At 37.3% G+C, this 23,556-nt stretch overlaps 1 protein-coding gene across 3 annotated transcripts in view; it reads right to left on the bottom strand.

Annotated features, from left to right (window-relative positions):
* ROR2 (receptor tyrosine kinase like orphan receptor 2) overlaps window positions 1–23,556 on the bottom strand; it is a 148,847-nt gene that overhangs the window by 22,439 nt on the left and 102,852 nt on the right. For all 3 annotated transcript variants that reach the window (XM_059873876.1, XM_059873875.1, XM_059873877.1), the window contains exons 3-4: window positions 17,068–17,355; window positions 15,973–16,003 (exon numbers count right to left, since the gene is read on the bottom strand). In XM_059873876.1, the coding sequence (XP_059729859.1) occupies window positions 15,973–16,003; window positions 17,068–17,355 (319 nt within the window). The remainder of the gene's footprint in view (window positions 1–15,972; window positions 16,004–17,067; window positions 17,356–23,556) is intronic.

Here is a 23,556-nt window from a genome sequence, read left to right as displayed (position 1 = left end):
AAGGACAAATGCACAGAAAACCACAGATTATGATAGATGAAGGAAAAGACAAATTATATATGTCAGCCTATTTGCTATTCTTAGAGAAATACAACATTTGGTATACAGTTGCTCATTTTGCCAGGATGTCTCAGGATTTCTGATGGTTATAACTTGTAATGTCAGAAGCTGTGTAAAGAGAATTATCATAATGGACAGCAAGATCAGAGGAAAAAGGATAGGCATCATATTTCAGATTATGAGTTTACTTAGCCCAGTGTGTGGCTATTTCATAAATATAAATCACCGAAATTATATGACCTGCAAAACTAAAAAGAAGAAAGGAATAAAGGGTCTATGTTTAATCAAAGAGAGGCAGATCTCTCTGACTGGGAAGGGTCTTATAAAGGGCTGCAGTAAAAAAATAAGATATTTCTGGGTTTTTACACACACACACACACACACACACACACACACACACATATATATATATATATATATACAGACACACACTCATATGTGTGTATATATATATATATATATATATATATATATATATATATATATATTTCATGGTTTATTTATACTGAATCCCAAAATCAGAACATCTTATAATTTTGAGCTACAGTCTTTGTAATTCGTTACTCTTGATGTGTATCATATCAAAGTGCTGGGAAGCAAAGCCTATTCACAAGAGGATCACTTTTCAATGGTTAAAATGATTTTACATCCCCAAATACTCCTTCCCCCAATAAGCCACAGATGAGATTTGAGAGAAAAGAAACATACTACCCTTGTCATATGCCATATCACATCTATAAGATTTGCCTCCTTTCAAAAACAGTGTATATACATTAATGTTACCGTAGAAAAATACTTGGTACCATCTGGCCAGGTTTGTATATTTTTCGTGCCTTCAAGAAAACATCAAATATAGCATTCAACTTATTTTTTCACCATGAAGAAAAATTTTTCAAGAAATGCTATCTTTTAAACAATGGACTTTAAAATTGCTCATTCTCATAGGCCTCCCATTGTCACAGATCATCAATGGAAGTTTTACTACTGACATTCAAGGCAACAGAATTGAAGTGTAAATATTTGAGGGAGAAAAAGAACATAATTTTTTTGGAAAGTATGGATTGAACTATTACTGTCCATTGAAGGGCTGGGCAAACGCCAGGTCCTTCTGACATCAGCCATAACACAGGGCAGAAATTCAGTAACACACACAAAGAGGTTTTTGGTTTTAGTGTAGTTTCAAAAACCCAGGTGTACAGGAAAACCTCAAAAAACCCCCAAACCCACAAACCATAAAACACCCAAAACTCCACACATGCACATTTGTGCCCTTCCTGCTGCAGCCAAGAAACTAATGGGTGGCAGGGACAACTCCACTGCTGCACTGGGCCCTTGCCTGAATGGAGGCTACCTTGCACCCACACCATGGGAGAAGGGCACAGGCTTCCTGCCCTACATGTATCCATTCTCTGAACAAACAGTTTCATCCTCTGACCAAAGGTTTCTTCAAATAACCCACCTTTCCAGCACTTAAAATCATTGTTTGCACATCTTCACCTGCATCTAAAGATCAGTGCTCCTGGGATATCAGGAAATACCTGCTGATGTACTTAACTCCTCAAAGAGAGGCTTAGAATACAAAATACTTTAGAACACAGTAAAACTTTTCCTTTGCACTAATGGAACGTAAGAAATACTATCAGAAAAGAGGGGGAGCCTAATGTTAAAAATAAAAAGCTAACAGGCAGGGGAATTGGTATAAATAGTCATAGCTCAGTTGAAGTTAATGGACCTATGACAATTTACACTCACAATGGATATGGCCCGTGAATTCTGTTACCAGATGCTTACTGAGTGTAACAACAGACCCAAAAAGAAAGATTCCCTTTACATATAGCACACAACATGGACAAACATTTTGTGCTTTTTATCTGAAAAGTAATACATCACAGAATCCCTTAAAGAATTTACTGAAAGTTCCAATTAGTGAACAAAACAACTGAGTTGCATTTGATTTGGATTTTTATCTAATAGTTACTAAAAAATGCAGTGTGAACTGAAACTCCATATTCGATGCCTGAAATCAGTAAAAAATAACAGTTGATTTTTATTCTACTGGTTCTATTAGATTATGGATTTGTTCATATTAAACATAGAACCCGAGAGAGCATTTTAAGCCAGCTCATAGATAAAGCTACTAATTGAAATGTCATCAGTAAAAACACAGCTACAAATGAAACTAGTGTTTGTGACAAACTAAAGAGTAGGTGTTTGTCAAAGACCAACTTGTAAGCTTTTAAACAACCTAACATGTAAGCTGCTGAAAATATTGCCAAAATGGATTATGAAACCAGTATTTTTAAATACAAAACTCAGGTTCCAAAGTCTGTCTCTAAAACATAGTCCAAATAATGTTTTAAACATAGATTCTAATGTTACTATGGAAGGAGGAGTCTTGTTGCTAAATATTTAAAAATCATTTAAAGACAAGAAAGGGAGAGAACGTCAATAGGGTTTAATCACAGGCCTTCACTGACTCATGACCCAAACTGGTGTCCTCAGCAGTCATTGCCTTAAGTGGGTGTCAGCACTCTTAGCTGAGCTGTGTCCTCGATAAAAGGTACCACGATCAATTATTTAAGTGGATAAAACCAAAGGAAAATGGTGTTGCCTTCCTTTCTTTCACACACTCATCCACTATTTTTCCTATAACATGAAAAACAGCCCTCACAGGCAAACAAATGCAAGAGAAAGAAACATATGAAATGGTGGCAGGTTGCTCATTAGATAACTCTGCATGCTGCTGTGGTTTCTTGGTATCCTATCTACAGGTATTTATTATTGCTTTGCATATTTAGAAAAGTTTTCCGTGTACCAAAAAATGTTGTAATTCCCAAGTACAGCACATACAGAAGAATAGGCACAGATGGCAGGGTTGCTTTTACTACAATAACCTGGGTAAAACAGTCAATGAAGCAAAACTAAACAAGGACATCAATGTTCTGAATTTCTGTAAGAAATAGAGGATTGTCCTTAGCTGTATAACCAGCCACAATCCTCTTGATTATCACATGTAACTTCAGATGATCTAATATTCTGCCAACAACATTCTACCTTCTGCCTACAAACTCTCTCTTTCAGTTAACTCAAAGGACATTTTTGTGAATTCTCCCTCTGCTTTCATAGGTGTTAGCATGGTGGGATGAAATTTTGAAATCACATGAGTCAGCTGGCAGTCCAGGGAAGGCTGCAGATCTGTCTTGCTGTGTGTCAGGTACTTTTAACAGAAACATTTCTGTTACAACCACGGTTAGTAAAAATTTGAAAAGAAAAACCTTCAGAAAACTAATTTCAACACATGGGAACACGAACCTGGCCATGCAGCATTCCACCTTCTCACTCACCAAAGAAGCCATTATGAAACTTCTTCCCCACCCCTTTTTTTCAAGGCATGTTATCCCCCTCAATGTGTTATGAGTGTCTAATAAATTGTCTTTCCCTGACATCTGCAAGGAAAGTGAGCAGGGCCAACAGACCCTCTCTGAAGAGCCTCTAACAAGCAGCTCCCTCTTCCCTCTGCTGACAGAGGAAAGCAAAATTCTTAGCTGCTATCCATCCTCATCCTGCCATGCCACCCTGAGTGAGGGAGTACACACAGGTAAGCTCCTAAAAGGTCTTAGAAAAGTCCACCACCTGAAAATGTCCTAACTCCTGCTGTATCAGGCAGCAAAAAAACCCCAGCAGGGCCATGCTGGGCAGCTCAGAGAGGGCTCCAGCAATGGGGCTGCTCATGCCTTGGGGCCAGTGCAGGGGACCAGGCAGCTCCACCTGGGCGGCTCGGCTTCAGCAAAGGAGGGATGTAACTGGGGGGGCAGAGCTAACAGATCATGTCAGCTACCAGGGAATATGGGAAAACCATGCAGGAGAAGGAGAAGGAGAAAAGAACTTTGATGGCTGTGGTGCTGAGAGAGCAGGGGAAGGGATATCTGACCACAGCAGATGGGGGTGGTCTGGGAGTTGGGGTCCCTTCTCACATCGTGAATGAGTGAGAGAAGAGCAGCCCACCTCCCAACAGGCTTCTCTGACCTTGTCTGGTGTGATTCTCACCCTACTCTCTAAATGCCACCAGAGATAAGGTCAATATGGTAATTTTTTTCTTTTACAAAATCCTTTACATTTTCAGGTGGACCTTAATGCATTGTGATTTACCTACAGAAGCAGATTTTATGCACAAACAAGAATTTTTTACTATAGGTCAGCTGATTTAAATCCACTGACAGAAATATATATATATATATATATATATATATATATATGTGTGTGTGTGTGTGTATATGTATATATACCAGGAAGACCGGTAGGAAGTAGCAAGTCTTGAGAGAAAAGATTGTGCAAGCATGGCTGCAAATTGCAAGTTATAAAAATCCAAAGAGGAGGGAAGGGTAAAAGAAGGACAAAGGAATAATTTAAAACACAAAAACTAAATCCTATGGAAATGTCTTAAAGTTTTTCATTTTGGTTGGTTTTTTTTTTCTTTTTTTTAAATTTTGAATGATGGGGAATATAAGCTTTCTACAAAGTACTTCCTGCCTTTTTATAAGAGGCTAAGAAGTTAGAAAATTTTGTAAAAAGAAAAAAAGTCAAAAGTCATTATTAAATGTTTTAAGTGTCCATGCCATTAAAAATGTAATCATTTCTGGAAGAATATGAGCACATGAAAAAGTGAAAATAACTATACTGTTATAATTTTTTTTCTTCTTTCTTCTGTTTTTTTAAACAGAACAAAGATAGCTTTTCTATGTCAGCTACCACAGAGATTATGTATCTGATAGCAGAGAGCTTTGTAAAACAGCTAGAAATGATCACAGCATCAGCTATAAAGTGGCTATATAATTATATGTAGAAGTGTGCATCTTCAAAGCCTTTTGCAGAACACCTGCATTCAAACTACAGAAACATCAAGTATTTAAGAACATATAATACTGAAGAGTCGGTTTTCAAGTCTTAAGGAAAAAACAGCATATTCTATCTACTTGAAAAAGTTGACATCTTTTAAATTATGTCTTTAAAAACATCTAAGTGACAATATGAAATATTTCTTAAATTCTCTGCTACTTTTTATGGATGTAATATGACATCATTCCAGGCAATGTTGCAGAAAGTTAGAGTTTGTGAATACTTCCCAATATTACAAACAATTACCATACCTTCCCTTTGATAAGGCTTATTTGAGATTAAATTTTCCACAGTACAAAGAGAATTTTTGCTTTTTTAATTTGGTTACTCTTTGGGAAATTGTTAGATGCTTCACAAAATAAGGCCAGGGAATTTTTTAATATTTTATTTCTCTTTAGAAAAAAATAAATTAAAACCCCAAACACAAGCACTACTAGTAGAAGGAGCAGCCACTTGGTTGTGATGCTGTCACATTGTCTTGCTATTGAGCAGACACATGAGACATGGAACAGACCTTTGTCTCTTCCCATGAAAAACTGCCTGAATTTGTCCAGCCTTTATGTAATTTCCACCTAAATGCACTCATCAGCCCAGTCTGCAAGGGCACCTGATATTCTCCACACTGTGTCTATGGCAGGCTTTGCACCCTTTGTGTGTGACACGAGAAAACGGCTTGGCACTCATGGTTACCTCCTAAGGTTAACTGAGGTGCTGCCTTGAGGAGTCAGCATTGGGATCAGGAGGACAGGGACCGTGGAAGGGGGATGAAAAGTCAGGGCAGGGATGCATACCATGGCTACAACCAGGGAGCACATGTCTCCCTCAAATCCAGAGCAAAGCCTAACAGTTTTTGTGTCTTGCCACTTCTGTCTGTCAATGGATGAGTAAGGATGTGTCTCCTCTTCTGGGCTGGTCTGTACTGGAGACAGCAGTCTATTATTAGTGCTATCCACTTGCCATCTGGCTCCACTGGCCGAGGTCTGGCTGGCATGGCTAAGGAATCCAGAATTCATCAAATAATTTTGGTGTGTTGTCATAATTTCACATAATAGGTTTGTTGGTTTTTTCCAAATTAGGAAAATTAGCTTTTTCTCCGCAGGAAATTCTATGACAGTTTCAAGCAAGGCTTCTAGAATTCTCAAATATTAAAAATAAACAGACACACATCTGCTTTAGCCACTGGAAGAGGGTGGAAATGAACAAATTTTGGCTCTGTAGCTTGCATTTTCTGGAGCTGGGGTAAGAGTACCCTGAATCACCCAAAAATTCTGGGAGGCTGGGGTGCTCATCCAGTCTTGACGAAATCCCAAAGGCAACTTCCCCCTTGCATTTCTTCCTTTGTACTTAAATTACTTACTGAATGCTTATCAGACTGTATTTTAAAGACCCCTCTCCTCTTTTTTCTTTTTTTTTTCCTGTGTATATACAATTGAACCTGACTGTCACATTTTTCCATTTAAATCTTTCTGCATTGAAATCCTTCTGCATTATAATAGTGGATGCTGGCTGCATTGTTCCACAAGCAAAATAGCTCATATTCTGAAGTCAGAATTAATTTCTTTTCAGATGCCACACCCATGATGCTATGCAAACATCATTAGCTTGATGCTCTGTGAGTAGAAATTGTGCCAACACCACAGCTCTGTAAATTGATGTAATTTGGTTTAACATTAATAAACTGTTCCCAAATCAAAACATGTGGCAAACTCAATTAGGAGAACAAATGCTTCCTCAAGTTTAGTATTTCAGTATTTAGTTCTTAATGCTTAAAAAGTGAGATCCTGTATATACTGATATACCTGTCAGTCTGAACCACAGAGTATATAAAGATACAATGATCACTCACAGCACATTCTTGATGGACTGTCTGAATCCTGAAACTACTGATTTTGTGTTAATTTTCACCTTTCTCTCTATTCCTCAACCCTATTAAAAACTATGCAACTAAACTTCATTTCACACCGAGATTGTCTTTTCTACATTAATTACCAAGCATAGTGTAAAAATGCTAATTTGCACTATCTATAAATGAGTCTCACCACACCAGGTCCAACCTGAAAAGTGACTACAGCTTCAGTGCTGTAACATGGCACATCTACGAGCTTGCCTTAGCTCTAAGATTCAAATTCCTGCATAATTTAGCAGATATTTGAGCTGAGAGTACGTCTTTACATAATATAGCAGTTTATGGTTGGACTCAATGAACTTAAGGGTCTTTTCCTACTTAAATGATTCTATGGCTGGGAAGCAGCCCTGCAAAAGGGATCTGGGGGTGCTGTCTGGCAGCAGCTCAGGGTGAGCCAGCAGTGTGTGCCCGGGCAGCCAGGAGGGCAAACCCCATCCCAGGGTGCAGCAGACAGCATCACCAGCTGTGATTGGGATCATCCTGCTGGATTCAGCCCTGGTGCAGCCTCATCCCGAGTCCTGTGTGCAGCGCTGGGCCCCCCACTCTGAGAAGGGTGGGAAGAAGGTCCTGGAATGGTGCAGAGCTGGTGGAAGGGCTGGAAGCAATGTACCATGAAAAGTGGCTAAGGATTTTGGATTTGGCTGCTTTGGAGAGGTGATCTCACTGCTCTCTTTGGCTTCCTGAGAAGGGGAAGAGGAGGAAGTGCTGGTCTCTTCTCTCTGGGTTTCAGCTACAGTGCAGGTGAGAATGGCTCAAAGCTGCATCAGGGGAGGTTCTGAATGGACATCAGGAAACATTTCCTTACCAAGAGGGTGGCCAAATTTAAACAGGCTCTCTAAAGAGGTAGTCAATGCCCTGTGCCTGTCAGTGCCTTAAAAGAAGGTATTTGAACAATGGTCTTAATAATGGCCTTTAACTTCTGTCAATGGAATGATCAGAAAGCTGGAACAAATGATAATTGTAGGTACCCGCCAACTGGAGCTACTGCATTTTATTGTGCTGTATTGCACTGTATTATACTTTATTGTACTGTATTTTATTTTATTATTTTCTATTCTGTGTGTTTTATTCTTTATTTTATTTTATTTTATTTTATTTTATTTTATTTTATTTTATTTTATTTTATCCTCTACTAGTTAAGATTAAGGCTTCTGAGGAGTATGAGAAACTGCTGATGACACATGCTTCTTGCAGCTCTACTTTTAGAGTAGTAATACCTCAAATACTTCAGACTTAAGACTTAACAAAGAAATACCAACTTAAAAGAACAGATTTTCTTAATGAATTTTCTTTCGCCTTCTCAAAAAACAATTCCCTCCAACACTGATAATTCTATTTAGTTTTGAATAGAATTGTTCAAATATTATTGGTTCATACCATCTGTTTGACTTTTTCTCAATTACACTAGATTAGCTTCATCTAGGTTTTTTGGCTCTTTCAAACTGAAATAGAGAACATAATAATACAAAAGTAGGGAAAAATCTAACCATAAAGCCATAAAAATTGAAAGGATGATTTATGGTGTGGTGTTCCAGCATTATCTCATTTTGTTAAATTACCTACTTTTCAATAGAATAGTGTTCCTTTATCTTTGTGCCTAACTACAACATTCACCCTTTCCTTGTATGCACTTAGAGGCTATTCAGCATCCTAAGGAACTCTAATTAAACTCAATGTGGCATCAAATGCCTACAGGAAGTCTCAGGGACATATAACTGTCCTTTTGTATGACATACAATAAATACTTTGAAAGGCATTTAAGCTACTGAACAAATGAGAGTAGGGGAGGGATAGGGGGAAGAAGTAAACTCTAAACACACTACAGATTGCTGGTTATATCAGGGATGTCCAACAGCTGCACTAGCTACTTGCCAAAACCCCAAGGGCCATTACTACTTTGAATATCAATTTACATATATCCTTAAAGGGAATAACCAGCATTTAACTTTGCTTGCAAAGTTCTTTGGTAGTTTAATACAAACTTTTTCTGAGCTGCTAAAACCTAAGCACCTGCTGCCGATCTGGAATTTGCTGGAAGAGGGCGTGTTGGGGTCACGCATTTACGAAGAGCTGCAAACTGGCTCTGCGCAATGTACTACACAGCTTATGAGTCACACCTTACAGCTCGCCTGATATGACAGCCTAGGCTTTTTTGGCTACCAAAAACCTAGCCACTATTCTGCAGAGGAGGAAGCAGGTTCTCCAAGTACACAGAATTCTCACCCACAGAAAACATCAACTCTCTTAAATATTCATATACAAGCTAAAGTTCTAAATTTTTGGAAAAGAACCCTTAGGAAATAAAGTGTTTGTGTTGTTTGGTGTAGTGCATGCTTGTAGCCCTACATATAATGAATTACATTCAGTGCAATGCTTGAGCTAACCCATTTAAAAGAATCTTGACAAGTGGGCAAGGGCTTCTGACATTTGACCCTAAGTTAGCTTAACTGTAAGAAATGTAACTAAATACTACTTCTTCCTAAGGTATTTAGAAACCTTGCCCAAGTACAGGTGAAGTCCTGTAGGGTTGCTTTTTTGTCTTTGACACCAGTCTCTCTCAGTAAAGCAGTGCATCTGCATTACACTTTAATTTACACAAGGTCATTTGATTTATACAACAGCAGAAAGAAGGGAAAACTTTCAAAAAGATTTATTTTTAATCACCTGTGCATATGCTTGGCTTCCTTTGTTTTTGGGGAGTTCTGAGTAACATGGGTTAGTGAGCATAACAGATTGAAGCAAACTATTAGCATTTTTTTCTGCCTACATATTCCCTGTAAACCTCTTTTTTCAGTTCTTCCCTTCCTCTAACAGAAAGGAAGAAAACCTATCACTTGTAATAGTTTCCCCAGACTAAAAAGTCGCAGGAACAAAGACACTTGTTTATTAGTTGAAATGCACATATTAGTTTAAATACACATCTGTCTTTTAAAATTCATCAACTCTGTAAGCACGCTGAATTTCTACTTCTATCACTAAATAATATAAAATACATTAGATTGTTCATCATTTATTTACTTGTAATTAGAAAGCATTTGAGTGGAAGATTCAAGCTGAAGAAGCAATGTCATGTGGGAAGAAGGTGTGATTTGGTGTGGTTCAAAACAACCCAAAACAGTATTTCCACTGCTCTTTAACTCTGCCTTGAATAACACATGTTCTGGGGTTTAAAAAGAGGGGGGGGAAAAGTACTTTTTGAAATGCATGAGTAACATTAAGATTAAAAAATTGTGTTTTATTACAAGATAGACTGTCAGCTTCCTCTGAGTACACCCTACGTCTCCGGGCAGAATAGAGTATAAATTTTAGTTACATGTTAATTTGTGATGTCATAAACTTCTGAGCCTTTCTAGGCTGTATCCAACATAACTAGAGGAAAAGCGGAAAAATTGCACTCTAAAATAGATAAAAGAGAAAAAATTTAATTTAACCTTGGTTTTAGTTCTGTCCTTCCTCCAAATTTCCTGTCTCGGCCTGAAGGACTGTCAAAGGACATTTAAAATGATGAAGTCAAAAGCAGATCTGAGATTGTGGATCAAAATCCCCTGAAAGGAGCCCCAAACCCACAGGAGGGTGAAATACAGCCTCCCCCTCAGCCTTGAGAGAAAAAAAGGAAACTGACACACAGGGGCTAGAAGGGAATTGCAGTATGTTTCAGCCAGATCCCCAAATTGGATTGTCAGGGAGTCAGGAAATCTGCCAAGACAAACACATGCTGTTTAATGTAGACCAGCCCAAGATAATCTGTGCCTCAGTTCCTCACTCATAAAACAGGATAACATTCCAAGCTTTATGGGAGAAGAACGTACCCAAAACACTTTGAAATAATCTGATCCCATAGCAGAAGAAGGCAAAAAAATTCCCCAGATCTGCCATATCCATTTGATGTACAAAGCATGGAAAGACAAAGGTTAAACAACTTGCTGCAATCACACACAGAGACAGGAGTACAGTCAGAAATTAAATCCAGACCTCTGAAATTACAGTCCTGTGTTTTAATCACAAAATTCTTTTTTTTCCCTGATTAAAACAGGAAATGAAAACACAAGTATGAGCTTATTCTGTAACTTCAACATATTACCACAAGCATCTAAAAAAAACATACATAGTTCAAATATGATTGTCTCAGCCACATGAATATTTTGATGAAACAAAAGGCGTGCGTGTCATTCTGGAGGAAGCACATCATCAAACACCTGGTCCTTATGGGCCTGAATAAACACTGCAACTTCTGAGTTGAAACAACCTTTTATTGTTTCAAAAAAACATCTGTTTATGTGAATTTTAAGAATAATCTTGTATAATTTCCAAGATTAACAATGTTATCTTTGGCTAAACTACGTTGAGACCAAAGAAATTTGCCACGGCACCTAAGAAAAGGAAGAAGATACAAGTGATGCTGCTATTTGACTGTAAGGGAAGCATTTTTTCTTCTTAGTGTGATGTTAGATACCTTTGGTTTGCCAAAGAGCTTTGGCAAACCTATTTGCCAAAACTGTTTTCCCCCTCAGCGGCGTCTTTTACCTGGAAGACCCTAGTCAGGGGCAGGGAAGTGGCCTGAGAGTGAAGTGCTTTGATGATCCACTGCTTTCTACCTTCTTTCCCAAGACTTTATATTCTCTTTTCCACCTTGATATTACATTAAGATTCATTACATGATGAAAATGAGTTTGCTCCCATCATAAAGATATATGAGTACCCATCACATCATGCCAAAATTTCCCTTTGAGGTCACAGAAAAGGTGTGCTTTGGAATATGTAGACCATGGACAATAAATTGCTCAGGAACCCAACCTCCTCACTGGAGTTTTAACACAGCCACATTACTGGTTTTAAACATTCTGTTTTCCACAGTTTGAAATAATCTGTTTTTTCCTAACTACAGTTTCTTCATCAATTTTCTTCAATGGACCAAATCTTGAAAAAATGACTGTTGTCCCAAACTACTTGAAAATCAGACATAAGAACATCCAAAATTATTCTGAATAATTGATACCTCAGAAATTCCTCCAGAAAGTAATGATTGTCTCTATTTGGTGATAGTGCTTCTTCTCACCTACTTTTCCTAGGCATTCAGCATACAGGCATCAAAGGCTGCAAACCCATAACTGATTTAGTCAGAGTTCAATACAACAGGGACATATAAAAGTTTCTTGAAAAACCCAGTTCTCCTGCACAGGGCTCAGCTCCTGGCATCCAAAGCAGCTTTCAGAAAGGCCACAGAGGGAAAAGTGCAGCAGTGACAACAGAGATGTTTCCCATACACTTGGCAAAGACTGAGCTTAGAGGCATTTCTTCAGCCTGCATTCTGTGTGCCTTCCTCACTTCACAGAGGCCTCATCAGATTTTCCAGAAGCCCTTAAGAGCCAACAAACTGAATATTTGAATATTAGATATCTTCCATCCCAAGCTCCCTTCAAGATGGCACTACTGTAGTTAAACTGCTTCAGAACAGGAATTTGCCCAATGGGTAAGATTTAATCTAACCATTCAATTCAAAAGAAAAATATATTAGACTAGAGAACATGCAGTCTTTTAGAATAATGTTTTCTTCTAAGAACAACACTTCTAGAAGGAAAGACAACCGCTTCTGCCCTTCTGCTCTTAGACTCCAAGATATTAATGCCCACTGCTTTGTGGTAAAAAAAACATTCTCTGGTATTTGTTAAACATTAATTTTATATTCACACACTTGTATCTTTCAGATAGTATATCTCTCTTTTGAGAGGCAAAACTAAAAATACTAATGATGCAAAAGCTGCATAATGCAGTAAGAGAACAGGTTGCTAAAGGGTTGTACTCTAGTCAAACAAGCTTTTAGTAGCAAAATCCTCTGGACAGCAAAGGCTAATCAGAAACTATTTTTTTGACCATGTTTTGAATTTATTTCCTTTGTAAATTAATCTGGATTGTCTATTATTATTTTTGATAATTTTAATACTTTTGATAAATAAGATAGATTGTAATTCATAATTTCTACAGAAAAATCCCCAGAAATCTTTAGATATGTGGATCTTGACAGAAAATAAAGATTTCTTCAAATAATCCACAGCAATTTATGACCATGTATTTGGTGGAAAGTTTTTACAATTTAGATTTTTATGAAAGCGCCTGAACTTCATTACCTGAAGGGCAAGATGCTTTTTTGCACTGGCAAGTCTGACTGCATAACACACATTTTCTCTCTGGCAATCTTTAATTGCCAATTAATTCTAGGAATCCACAGCATGGACTGCATAAAAATACCCTGCTAGATGGTATCTACATAGGTAATGTTTCTTATCCCTTAATATTCAATAGGTATAATCTTAAACCAAGTTACAATGGTTTTATGTTTCAGGTTTCCACTGAAGCATGTCTTTTTTGAAGCACTAATACCAGCAGCAATGGCTCTCGCGTGGCTCAGTGAGAGGCTGCACTGTGCAGACACTGAATGGAAAGAGTCCTTTGTTCCATGAGACCTCCTTCCAAGCAGTTAGGTACTCCTTTGCCTTCTTCCACCCTTCCTCTTTTCTGGCTTACAAACTGACCCGCATGATTTTATGCAAAATATTCAATTTTTTTAAAAATTAGGGTAACTTTCTGAAAATAAAATAATTCTACCACCAAAACATGGCATTTTGTTTGAAGGACTGATTTTTTTAAAAAATTGAAACAGAAGTAAGCATGCAATGAGGCAAAGATCCCTAATCCCTGAAAGCTCCTGGGCCTCATAAGACCCTCATGACTTCCCACTAGACCTTTGACCTGACCTAGTTTTTCTCAAGTTTCAGGTTTCTGTCCAATCCAGAGGATATTAAAAAGCAAATAATCTGCCAGCAGTGTACTCTTCACTTCACCTTTTAATGGCAGGTCCAGAACAATGACGGCACACTACAGCTTCCAATATCAATGGTACAAGACCCATTGTGAAGTGTCATAAAACAAATGGATTTTAAATTTTTTTTTCCTAGGTATTTCTTTATTTTAACTTAGTGTTCCAAACCAGCAAAGGTTGCATAGCAAAGCATTAAAAACCTAGGAAAATCTGGGATAAAGGACATCCTGAGATTTACTTCCACTTAATGAAGTCATAAAGTAATTCTTTTTTTCACTGTATCAGTTGAAATTTTCTATTTATGTTGGTATTTGTGAAATATTAACAAGTTCATTCTCAGTACAGGAGAAGCACTCGGAAAATACTAGGGAAGCCAAAGAAATAAAATTAATTACTTTTTCTATAACAGAAGTGAATCAATACAAAACTTGTTTCCCAGGATTATTGGTATGACATAGGCCAGAAAAGAAGCCAAGGGGAATGTAACCCATGATAAGCAAGAAGGACAAACTGGTGGTGACTGATAGGGAGAAAGATGAGTTATTCAATGACTTCACTGGCAGTCACCCTTTCCATTGAAGTCCTTGATCCTCTGTGTGGGTATGGAAGAGTGAAGTCCCTCCCACCAACTGAAGAGCAGGTTTGGGATCACTTGATGAAGCTGAGCAGCCACAAGTCTATGGCACCTGATGAAATATGTTCAGAATCCTGAGGGAACTGGCTGATGTTGTTGCCAAAACAATCTCATCATCTTTGAAAAGTCAAGGCAGTCAGGCGAACTGCCTGGTGACTGAAAAAAAGGAAAAATCACTTCCATTTTTAAAAAGAGGAGAAAGGAAGATGAGAGAAACCACAGGCCGGTGAGCCTCACCTGTGTGCCTGGAAAAATCATGAAGCAGATCCTCCTAGAAGTTATCCCACGGCACATAAAAGACAACAAACTGACCCAAGGCAGCCAGCACAGCTTTACTAAGGGCAAACTGTACCTACCTCATGAAGTTCTACAAGATCAAGCTCCAAATGCTGCACCAAGTTTGGGGAAATCCCAGACATGAACACAGACTGAGAGATAAGTCACTGAGAAAAGCCCATCGAAGAAGGACTCGGGGGTTCTTGTGGGTGAAAAGCTGGAAGTGACCTAAAAATGTGAGCACTCAGCCCAGAAGGACAATTGTATCCTGGGCTGCATCCAAAGCAGTGTGGCCAGCAGAGTGAGGGAGGGGATTCTACCACTCTACCACTCCATAGGGCCCTCTTGAGACCCCATCTGGAATCCTCGGTCCAGCTCTGCTGTCCTCAGCACAAGAAAGATGTGGACCTCTTGGAGTAGGTCCAGAGGGGGCCATAAGGATGTTCAGAGGGCTGGAGCGCCTCTCTATGAAGACAGGCTGAGAGAGATGGGGTTGCTGAGCCTGGAGAAAGAGAAGGCTTTGGGGCAATCTCACTGCAGCCTTAAAAGGTTCTCATATAAAGGAAGGAGGGGGATTTTTGTACTGGGAGATAGTGCAGGACTAGGGGCAAGGGCTTTAAATAGGAAAAGGGCAGGTTTAGGTTAGATGTCAAAAAGAAATTCCTTACTCAGAGGGTGGTGAAGAGCTGGAACAGGTTGCTCTGAGAAGCTGTAAATACTTCATCCCTGGAAGTGTTCAAGGTCAGCCTGGATGGGACTTGGAACAACCTGATAAAGTGGAAGGTGTCCCTGCCCATGGCAGAAGGGTTGGAACTGGTTGACTTTATGGTCTCTTCCAATCCAGACCATCCTATGATTCTCTTTTCATCCTTACAACTGAATCAGCAAGTGAACCCAGGTGTCTTGCAGAAATCACCAAACCACCACTCAAGTCAAAATCACTCTAACAAACAGAGGTTTTCCCTAGCCACTCAACGACAGGATTCCAGTCTTGTTTTACCTGGCTCTTCAAGTTATAATAATATAACATGGGTAAATTTGCAACCACAGCAAGCTAAGCATTTTACCCATTCATTTTTCACCACTCTTCTAGCCCACACTTGCCCTGTAAACAATTACTGTTCCAACATGACTTTGTGGTAATTTGCTTGTTCAAAACATGAAATAAGCAAGCAGAAGTTGCTCAAGAACAGTCAATCAAATCAAAACCCATTGTAACCCCTGTCTAAAAAAGTTGCATCCATTCTGGGAGTTTTTGGTCAAATTAGATACTTTTAGCAAGAACACTGTGGTTGCAGGCAGCGTTTACTGAGTTTATGAACTAAATTCTGACAGAACAAAAGTAGTCAGAGCACATTAAGTAATTTTCCAAAGAGTACTTACTGAAGATTGTGATTTGGGCTGTTTGTTGGACCTGCAAACATAAAACAAACAAGTATTGCTGACAAGTTTAGCTCAAGGACAACATAATAAAAAAAGTCAATAGCAATCTAAAGGAAATTGTCTCTTTAAGGAAAGTTTATCTCAAGATCCAAACAAAACCCTCTGCATTCCTGAACATAATTATATATTGTTATTTTCAAAGCCACAAATAAAAATCACATGAATCTACTGTCTGCTCCAGCAGCAACTTGAATGGACTTAGCTTTTTCATAAAATATTTTCCTCCATAAAGATGGGTGGTTAGACAAGGTGTTATTTTAACACATCACTTACCTTTTAACAAGCCCCAACTGTGCCTTACTATCAGAATTTAGGATGTGGCAAGGGGATTATCAACTTTTGCAACAGCAGGAGCAAGGGTCAATACTCAGCACTTCAATACTCAATCATTACAAACTAAACTGTGGAATCCATTATTTACATTACAAAATAAGAAAAAAAATTTTAGAAAGATGCATCTGGAATTTTTTCTCCCATTGCTCCAAAGGCAAGCTAAATAAAAGGTTGGCTTCCAGACTGGGCTATTAAGTCTCCAAAATGTAATATAACTTGTTCAAAGGTTTGGTGTACCTTCCCATGTCAAAAGACAGAATTTGAGGCCACACTCCACATAGCAGTACAGAACCGATATTCACAAGGATGGGCCCAGAACTGTGAGCATCACACAGAAAACTGCTTCTTATTCTTCTCATCAGTTTTTGTTTTTTTCACAGACTGAGTTCAGCAGTAGAGTGAAAACTCCAGGCAATGAAATGTTACCTTTTTGTATTTTTTACTGGCACTTCTTTAATTTTTTTTCTTCTGTGTATTTACAGACCTCTACATCTGTATTTACTTTCTTTTATTACCACTAAAGGGGTATCAAGTTCAATTGAGAAGTTCTGTGCTGGGAGAGAGGCCCCAGGCACTGACTTTATTTTCTTTTGTGTTGAGAATTTTTCTTAAAACTTTGAATTCATTTCTCATTATGCTATGGTTAAAACTAATACCTAGTCTATAAAGCAGTCTGAGTATTCATAAAAGCCAGGAACTCACCAAGCCTGACAAACAAAACTCCTGTTGCAGATATTGTCTTCATCCCATTTGAAGCCACGCACTGGTAGTATCCTGTGTCTGTGGTATCCAGATCCTGGATTCTTAGACGTGAACCATAATCTGTTTTTCTGATGATGATCCGTCTTGGCTCCTGAACCACTGGAGCGTCATTTTTCAGCCATCTGACATTTGGAGATGGATTTCCTGCTACCTTGCAGTGGAGGATTGCTGTTTGCCCCTGGACTACAGTGATATTGTTTACCGGTTCCAAGAAGGTCAGGAAATAACCTAAGAGGATAAAAGGTCATAAAAGATCAAACTTTACTTGGGTTGAGGTAAAAGCCTGATCAAAGCCTGCTCAGTCAGCCTGGTACAAGAGAGAACCTTGGAAACAATTTCAGTTTGCTTTCAAGATAAAAAAAAATGCAGTTCACTGTCCTAAGAACACCACAGCAACACACTCCGATTTATGTTTCCTTGCTGACTTCATGCTTGTGTGCAGGTAGGTATGCAGACTCAAAGGTCAGTCATGAATTGATATTATTACACTCCTAACTGTCTATTTGAAGCAGTAGTGACCTTTTCTACATCTGACATGCTAAAATACTAACACCTTAACATACATCTAGTGCTGTTCTGTTCCAACAGCAAAATACATCCTTGCTCCATAAAAGAATAATCCCAGTTGTAACCATATTGGAATATCACTGTGATTTTACCACATAATCTTCTTACATGATCACAGATTTGTCTCAAAAAGAACTACAACTGGGACAGTTACTTTTAGATATTAATTTGACTTGTTAGTTACTCAACAAAATCTTAAAATTAGGTTGATTTGGACAGGCTTATGTTACAATAAGTTTTCAAGATGATATGTCTCACATTCATTTTAAAGAAATACTGTCTCAATTGCAGAAGAAACCTGTAATACAGAGGGGACCCATAAACTGATTATAGACTGCCATTTTTACATCAAGTCAAAATATATGGCCAAGAAACATCTGTATGGATATTGTGTAATAACATTTTGTAGTTATTTTGTAAGTGAATTTAGACCTTCTAGACATAAAGCATCGGGAATTCAAATTACATTATATTTTTATGGCAGCTGGAAACAAATATCAAATAATTTTGATGGATGCCCACATGTAGACCTTTCCTATCATTCAGATTATTTTGCATCTGTTTAATTAAGTAATAGCATATTATTGTACACAATCCAACACCAGTAAAGAAATGGTCTACACTGACAGTCCAATTGCTAAAATACCTTAAGAAAATTGATGTTCTGCTTTGATTTATATTTGACAGGGCCATGAAAAACAGCTCTTCTATAATATCTAAGTGTAACATTGGAGAAGGGAACAGTAGAGACATCAGAATATAATAAATGTACAAGCCAGGTATTGCTGGAAAACTGGGTTTTTCTGTGTATTACATTGTTCTCTACCACTGGCCCTTCAAAAGAAATCCTGTTATAATGAATAATATGAGCGTACAACGTAGGCAAGTGTAAATTTAGTTTGTCACTAAATAGAAAATTAATAGAATAAGTCTAAATCGAAAATTACATCAATCCAAGTATATAAAATCTCCACACAATATTGAAAATTTACAGGAATATTATTTTATCCTTTTTTCTCATAAAATATTAAATTATTGCTTGTGTAATTTCATATTAGTTGACCCTATTTTTAATTTAAAATCTTTAGCAGACTTCAAAACATTCTGACAGAACACAAATTATATTTATTTTCGAATAACTTATATAAAAGGGAGAAAATGTGTATTAATGCTTTCAGCAATGCCACACCACAACAATGTAATTTGTTATGGTTTTAGTTACATTTCATAGCTGAAAAAATAGAAATACTATGATGACATTCTGGCAGGGAAAAAAAAAACAGTAAATTTACTTCCTGATATAGTCAACTGAAGCCATTGATTAAAACTTCTCTTTAAGCCAACATTTTACACACAAAAGCATTTCTAGCAGCATGAGAGAAAGCATGATCAGTTCTACCACAAGTTAGAAAAGGATTTTCTATGACTACTTCACTCACAGCTTGTTATTTAGAGACTTATTTCACCACAGTCTGTATGTAGTTTATTTTCATGAGCACCACTGAGATACTGGGCAACACCACAGGGATGCTACCTAGCAGAGACAGAGATACCACAGTCCCAATCTACTCAGTGACTATCAGGCCACACTTGGAGTATTATGTCCAGTTCTGATCCCCAAAATTCAAAAATAACACAGAAAGACAGGAGAGGGTTCAAAAGAGGGCTACCAATATCATCAAAGGGCTAGACAACCTGTCCTATGAGGAAAGACTTGAAGTAGTTAAATCTCTTCTCCCAGGAGAAGAGAACAGCCAGGGGGGCATCATCACAGTTTTTCAGTACCTAAAAGGCATGTACAAAAGGAACTGAGACACTTGTCACAAGGAGCTACATGGAGAAGACAAAGGGCAGTAAGCGAAACTACCCAGGAAATGTTTCATTTCAATAGAATAAAGAAATTTTTTGTGGTGAGAGCAATCATTCCCTGGAAAATGAACTGCCTAGAGATGCGGTAGGGTCCTCATTGCTAGAAGTTTTCAAGATGTGATTGGACAAAGCACTAGATCAGCTTGTCTAAGCTTCCTTTCCCCAGAAATGTTGGATTGGATGATCTTTGGAGGTGCTTCCCAGGCTGGAATGTTCTGTAGCTCTTTGGGTCTCAGGTTCAGCAATCAGGGGGACAGGCTGAATGCACTCATACAAGGGAGGTAAAATTGTTTAAAGAACTTTTTTTGCAAAGAAGCTGGGCCTCTTCCAGCATGGAGCCAGCACAGAGGTATGTTCATCTGGCTCAGAGATGCTTCTGATACCCAAGAAATGAAAGAAGCAGAGATCAGTCTAAAAGGTGAGGCCAATTCAAGTCCTGTAAGAAGACAGACAAGGATTGTGGTTTGTCTGGCTCTCTAATATATTTTTTGCTCTTCACAGACAAGTACATGAGAGGGCTACATTGTTCTTGTGCCATTGGTCAGCTTATACCTTGCTCAAACCCTTATCACCATTTCACTTTTTCTGATTTAAAATCAGCTGGGATTAAAATCAGCTCCCTCTTTTTGGGATAGTCATGGATATTAAATTCAAATACATTTGGACGAAAACAGAGAATAAATTTACTCATTAGGACTTATTAACTCAGGATTAAATCCATGTTAGAACTTTCTGTTTTACTAATTAAAACAGAACTACTGCAGGAAGTAATTAGATCCATATCTTTAAGTCATCCAAAATATTTCATATGAATCTGTGAATCTGATCCTAATAATAACCAGAACAAAACTGTCACCATGGAAAGCAATGCCAAAGATTTATGGGTTAATTCAGACCCAGTGCAATTACACAGACTTTGCATGAAGTCAGCGCCACTGCATCTATTTCCTGCAGGTCAAAATTCAGCTTTAGTTCATCATTACTCCTGCCAATTTTACAGGTATTTTCTCCAGTGTTTTATATTACCTTGTTATTACAAACCAAGTAATAAATATTTTAACCTAATGAACTTCTAAGCATTTGTGTTTTGCAAAGTTCTCTAAGAGCAGTGGGGCTGCTCAGGGCCTATTCTCTGCCTCTGTCCACCCTGAACTGCACACTCTCTATCTGCTGGTTTCATTTCCTCTTTGAGAAGCGATGTTTATGTGCTCACTGATTCAGAAGGATCTCTATGACAGGGCGGGCAGCCATTTGTTGAGCTGCTCTGTTATTTGGTGTCCACTTTAGATAACCCATAATTGCAATTCTTTCAAACAAAGTGGAAAATTTAACCAACCATGTTCTAAAGAATGTTTTCTTTATTTGATTTCTGTGGTGATAATCAGCAGTTACTTTTTTGGTAATGTACGTCACACCACACAGTGTAGATGCCAGTTTGACAGAATGATCTGGGGAAAAAAACAAATTTTCCCAGGATAAATTAGGACCTCAACAATGTACAAAGTAATTTTTTTCCCAATGTAGTTCTACTTTTGTCTAAGTAAATCTTAATTTGGACAGGTACAAAGGAAAATGAAATGTGAAAATGCTAGGACTTGTATTTAACTTGCGTCCTGTATTTTGCCTTAAGCATTAGTTAAGTAGAATTTTTTAAAACTGGAACAGAATTGTTAATTTGTTTTAATACTAACATAATTTTGAAACAGAAAATAAATACTCTATATATAATATTTTGTTCCTGTTACATATTGCCAAACCTGTGAATGTCCTGCATTGTAAAAGTCGTGTTATAAAGATTTATATTTTATTTGGGAGATGGATAACAAATACAATTTCTTTAAAAAATACAAGTAAAATGTCCAGAAATTTCCTGTGTTGTGAAATTAATATTGTTATATAATTGTTTTTATACTTTGGTTTGTTTCCAAGGGTCATTGAAATGAAGGAAAATGCTTCCCTTGCCTTCAGTGATCTTTGGCATGGTTCAACTATGTCAAAAGGAAAATCTCTCTGGTAGATATTTCTGCATTTGCTGCAGGCAAAAATGCTGTAAATTAAATTTCTCTTTCATTATGGTTCCCAACATAGTCTACAGCCAGTACTAGTATTTATTTTGCTTGAACAGATTAAAAACTGTTCTGTCAAGAAGCTATGAGAGGACAATGCAACTTAATCTATATATTATGTTTTGCTATCATATTCTATGCACTCTATGAATAACATAGCTTAGGGAAATGGTTGACATGAATTCCAGCAAAACTCTTTCATATTTGGAAAACCTTTGTTAGGTTGCCAGTACTTCATATTTTTAAATGGAATAAATTTGATATAAATATATCAAACAGAATCCCAAAGCAAATCAACATTAAAATGACAGGTCTATTATTCATGTTTTGGCAAGAATATAAAAATAAGCTTTTCCAGAGTGTGTCAAATCATTGTCAAGATATGCACAAGAATAGATACTAAACTAAAAAGCTAAAGGGTGCAACTGTCGCTAAGACCTCACATGCATATTATATTTCTTAGTTTTATTTACATTATTCTGGCACTTACATGTCCAAGTTATTGGCTCAAACCATATGTGTTATTCTTGGCATAAACACAATATAAAGTGATTGTTCTGCTTTTGTTATTTTAAGATCTTAGCTGCGATTTTGAAGTTCATTCTAAAAAAATATTTTAAGGCACCTTAGTTACTTTAGATCATGTAAATTCTGCCTTAATTGTTTTCAATTCAAATTTTAGTTCCTGTTCATTTTTTATTGCTTTTACTCTTTTTTTTCTATGTGATTTTAAAAATATTTATGCATTCAGAATTTTAAAATAAGCTTCAATATGGCAACCATGAATAGTACTTCCTAACAATTTTTAACCCTTTTTATCTCAGAACTTCCAAACCATTTATGAATATTGAAGAGTCATGAGATGGGATGAAACCAGCCTTCTTATTTCCCAAAAGCAGAAAGTATAGCAAGGAGCATCAAAGCGATTTGACAATTTACACATTGTCTAAGTGTCAGTATCGATGATACTACACTGAGATTCACATCTTTCTGTATTCCTGAGATAATCACACTCTGAGACAGTCATCTACTTTGGCTCCTATCCAAGTGGATTCACCTTTCTTTCTGCTCTGCACAAGAAGAACCACCACTGAATATCCAGTTTTTGAGAAAAAGAAAGGCAAATCTGATTCATAAATGGCTAGATACCTGAGGATAGAGCAGTTTTTTCAGATCAAGTAGTAACTGTATATAAGTTTTATCACTTTTTAGAATACTTACTTCTCCATAAGACATAAATACTTATTTAATTAACTTTATGCAACAATCAAAAAAGACCATAAAGCCATTCGTTTGGTATTACAGAACACAGTACAGTTTACAAGAGTCTCAGCTTGAGATACTCAGAATTTAAAATCACCTGTTTTAAAAAAAAAGGGCAAATACCTTTTTTCTGCATAACTGAATAAATTTAGACCATTTTCAGATTCATGGAATAAAACACTTCCCATGTTCAAAACCCCTATGGAAATATGGATACTATTTTATGTAAAATTTTATGTAAAAAGCAATGTGGGATTTTTTTTCCCTAAGCTATCTTACTTTTTTCTTTCTTAATGCCTTTCAAGCTTTTTTCATTTTTGTCTTCAAAGTCTTTTTTTCTTAGGTATCAATAAAAGAGCATGATCTTGCTCACCACAACTCTTTCATATGGCAAATTTCTGCTCTGACATTTTTAGACTAATAAAAATTTATATCCAACCCAAAAGGGTTTGGGGACAGTATTTTGAGTAATTAAACTAATGATATTTCCACCATAGGCAAAGTCACATTTTCCCACAATAAGACATAATTTTTCACCTAGGATGCATACTTTGGCTTATGGAATGCTGAGGAAGACACCATTGTTCCAAAATTTACTGTGTTATGAACATGGTACTAAGCATAAAATGTTCATGAAGTTGACAGGTAATCTACAAAGAATATC

This window comes from Haemorhous mexicanus, chromosome Z (genome assembly GCF_027477595.1).
Source record: "Haemorhous mexicanus isolate bHaeMex1 chromosome Z, bHaeMex1.pri, whole genome shotgun sequence".
Taxonomy (NCBI): Eukaryota; Metazoa; Chordata; class Aves; order Passeriformes; family Fringillidae; genus Haemorhous; species Haemorhous mexicanus.
Note: the sequence above shows the minus strand (reverse complement) of the source record. Positions and strands in the feature narration are given on the sequence as shown.